At 50.9% G+C, this 3,925-nt stretch overlaps 1 protein-coding gene across 1 annotated transcript; it reads right to left on the reverse strand.

Annotated features, from left to right (window-relative positions):
- Positions 1 to 410: 410 nt before the first annotated feature.
- Positions 411 to 2,868, reverse strand: HOXC4 (homeobox C4). Its single transcript, XM_048054694.2, has 2 exons — positions 2,088 to 2,868; positions 411 to 1,595 (listed from the first exon to the last, which is right to left on the reverse strand). The coding sequence occupies exons 1-2, from the start codon at positions 2,629 to 2,631 to the stop codon at positions 1,252 to 1,254; spliced, it is 888 nt and encodes a 295-aa protein (XP_047910651.1). The 5' UTR covers positions 2,632 to 2,868; the 3' UTR covers positions 411 to 1,251.
- Positions 2,869 to 3,925: the final 1,057 nt, after the last annotated feature.

Consider the following 3,925-nt stretch of genomic DNA (forward strand, 5'->3'; position numbering starts at 1 on the left):
AATAATAACAATAATAATAATAACACACAGGAGAAAACTTCAAAGCAGGGAGAAGAGATAAAAATAGACAATTTTACGTTGGGTGGGAAGAAAATAAAGAGGTATGAATGGAAGCTAACCCCAATCCACAGCACTGCCCTTGTCTGAAAACCAGATTTATTTTTTTTCCCCCCATATTTACAGGTTGGGAGGCTCTGAGATTTAAAGTCACTGGCCACGTCGTGATGTCATAAAATCTGGAGTACAGAGTTATCGTTATGTTTGCTTAAACTTAACTTAAGCAGTAACTGGTGCACATGGGATCCATTGCACATCGTCCCAGCATTTTATTATCCTTATTACTATTATTTTGGGGCGGGTTAGGGGGGAGATGTGAGGATAAAATAAGTCACCAGACATAAAAGTAAAACTAATTCACACTGACTGGTTTATTGAACACTGGGACTTTCACATACACACTAAAACTCTTTATTGCAAGTTTACAATGATCATGTAAAATCAGTCCAAAAACACAAATAACCACGACAAAAAAAACTAGCTACTGACTTTTTAAAACCTTCTTCTGCTTTTATTTCTTAAATATGTCACTCTTTCTCTCTCTCTCTCTCTCTCTCTCTCTTTTTTTTTTCTTCTCAATTTCTCAGCAAAGACTCGTCCACCCTTGTGTGCTGTTTCGTATCTGGTTTTTGTTTGTGGGGTTTTGTTTTTGTTTTCTTTAAATCGTGATTTTTTTAAGCTTATTTCACATTTCTACGAAAGAACTTCATAGCTCCTTCGCTCATTGTGCATTTGTAATGCGGAGGGAAAATATACCTACATTCGCCTGTTTTCTGTTTGTTTGTTTTGCCGTCAATATTATTCCCATTTCTTCATTAAATTCATCTAAACAGAACATTTACCTCTTCCTCCCCCCCGCCCTCCCCCTCCGCCCCCCATCCCCCCGGCTTTAAAAAATAAATAAACCCCTGAAATGGCGTAAAAAAACCTGCAGGTACAGACACCTGGCCTCATGCTATCTGACATGCATCTACAGCCCGTGGTCTTGGGGAGACCCATTGTTTTTTTATACGCGCCGAAAAATAATAATTATTATTATTATCATTTAAAAAAAAAAAAAAAAAAAGAAAAGAAAAAAGAAATCGAACCTACGAGGGAAAAGGGGAGGGGGGGGGGGAACGGAACCAAAATATATATATATATATATTAGCTTCTATAAATAATCCAGAGTCATTTGTGGGCGGGTGGGGGTGTTTATAACCTGGTGATATCCTCCGGGCGCGGGTCCTGCGCGGCGGCGGGGGGCAGCTCCTCGCCCCCGGCCGTGCTCGCCGGGGCGGCGGGGGGGGGCGCCGCGGTGGCCGCCGCCCGCACTTTGGTGTTGGGCAGCCTGTGGTCTTTTTTCCATTTCATCCTCCGGTTCTGAAACCAGATTTTGATCTGCCGCTCGGAGAGGCAGAGGGAGTGGGCGATCTCGATGCGCCGCCGCCGGGTCAGGTACCTGTTATAGTGAAACTCCTTCTCCAGCTCCAAAACCTGCTGCCTCGTGTAGGCTGTCCGGGAGCGCTTGGGCTCGCCTCCATTGTAATTGGGATTCACTGGAAAGGAGGGAAAAGAAAAAAAAAAAAAAAAACACAAGGAAAATTAGCATGAATGGAGAGAGGGACGGGGGAGAGGGAGAGAGGCGACTGGAGGAGCCGGGAGAAGAAAGTAATAGGCTAAATAGGTAATAAAGAACTTTGGGCAGCTCAAGAGTTTCTATTCTAATAGGAAGGGGTTTCCCTGGCTCAAAAGACTGAATTATTTATGCACCCCTTACAAAGCTTTCGGAGTTTCACACATACATAACAGAACGAGCCACATGGCTAAGGCTGCCCACAGTAGCTCGGCTATAAAATTTATGGTGGGTGTAATTACCCATTCGGAGTCGTAAATCCAGTTCAATTGTGCTAACCCAAAGACTCTCATGGAAGGGAAGGAAATAAAAAAAAAAAAAAAAAAAAAAAAGGAGAGAGGAGAGAGCGAGCGAGCGAGCATGGTGTGAAAATAAGAGAGCAGAGAGACAGAAGAGGAAAATAAAAGTTGCATACCAGTACTGACGTGGATTTTTTTCATCCAGGGATAGACTATGGGTTGTTTGGAAGCTGTGCTGTTAGGATGGTCGGGGTTTGGCTGGTTGCAGGCTGGAGGGGCTGGGGAAGGAGTGGTGGAGGAGGTGGAAAGAGCAGCCTGCTCGCAGAGCTGCTGTGCTTTCTCTGAGAGGTGTTGGCCTCCTGGAGTTTGCCCGTGTCCCCTTTGGTGCGCGGCCGGGTTGCCGGGAGCTTGGATACTACCGCAGCTGAACTGGCGGTCGGGGAAGGAGGGTCGTGGCACGGGGTACAGCTCCTGGTGGTGATGCTGGTAGCTGGACTCCCTTGTCCGGCTATAATATTCCGGACTGTGGTCTGGGATGTAATTATTTTGCGAATATTCCTCGCATGGAGGAAATTTCGGATCGATGTAGTTAGAGTCCATCAAATAAGAGCTCATGATCATTAATTTCTGGAGTGGAAAATAATTTTTCTCGCTTTGTCGTTTTTCTGCTCCATAAAGCCCTCCTACTAGCTGGCGACCCCGTAAAGTTACTTTCACCATGTGACTCCCCCGGCCAATCACACCCGCCAGCCCAGTCCCCGGATAAGGAACCAAAAGCTTTTGCAAAATGTACCCAAATTGGGGGGGGGACGACGGGAGTGGGAGTGGGAGAGAGGGCAAGGCTCGGGGTGCGCTGCTCCGGCCGGGGGAGCCCGCGGGGGAAGCCCCTTGGGGCCCCCCCCCCGGTGTTGTGGGGTGGGAGGTTGGGGGGCGTGGGAACAATGGGGGACCCCACAAAGGGGGAGGGGGGGGGAGGGGGAACGTGGGGGGTTGGGGCTGAAGGGTGTCCCCACCCCCCACCCCGGAGTGTGGGCTGGGAACAACGAGCCCCCCCCGGATATGGGGGTCATGGTGTCCTGGCCGGCACTGCAATGACCCTGCAGCCCCCCCCCAAAAAAAATTCCTATCCCCCTGCAGCCCCCAGCTCCTTCACACACCCCTATCCCTTATCCCCGCCCGGGGAGAGGGGACAGGGCATTCCGGGGGGGTTGTCCCCACCCCCCCTCCCAGCCACCTCCACTCCAGAGTGGAAAGGGTTAAGCACTGCCAGCATCTTTTTTTTTTGGGGGGGGGGGGCACAAGTTACCTGCAAGGTAGAACCGGGCGTGCAGATCCCACGGGTGTTAGTGACCCTGCTTTAAACCAGGGGCGTGCAGGGACACCCCCCCCCCCCGCCTACACAAACAGGGACCCCCCCCCGACCCCCCCCCACTGCAGGCAGCAGGGGGGACCCCTCCTCGTGCTCCCCAAATTCCCTCCTCCTTGCTGAGCCCCACCACTTTGGGAGCAGAGAGCGGTTTTGGGGGGGGGGGGGACACCCTGCTTTCCCCTCGACCCTGGGTGCTGCAAGTAGGGGACACCCGGGGGGGGGCACACGGGGTGACCCCCCCCCCCCCCACGCGTGTGCAACACACGCGTGTGCACACCCAGGCCGCTTTGCCCTTGCACCGGGCATTTTACCTGCTGGCCCTCAAGCTGGGGAGGGGGCTCCCGAGGATTTTTTTTTTGGGGAAAAAACTAGAGGGATGCGTTAAAAATGGCTCCCAGCGCCCAGCTGGCAGCCCGCAGAGCCGCCCCGGGCAGGTTAGGGAGCTGCAAATGGATGTCAACATTTTGGGAGGGTTGTAGCTCCCTCAATTAGGGCTTTTTATCTACGGCTCGCCCTAAAGAGAGGGGCAGAGAAGGGAGGTGGGGTATTCCCTCCTTGTGCTTGATAACAATTATAGTTGAAAATCATAGCTTGCAGGGCATTGCCATATTTTACTTGATAACAATAAAAGTGACACATAAAGTT

The sequence above is a fragment of the Anser cygnoides genome, chromosome 32, assembly GCF_040182565.1.
Source record: "Anser cygnoides isolate HZ-2024a breed goose chromosome 32, Taihu_goose_T2T_genome, whole genome shotgun sequence".
NCBI lineage: Eukaryota > Metazoa > Chordata > Aves > Anseriformes > Anatidae > Anser > Anser cygnoides.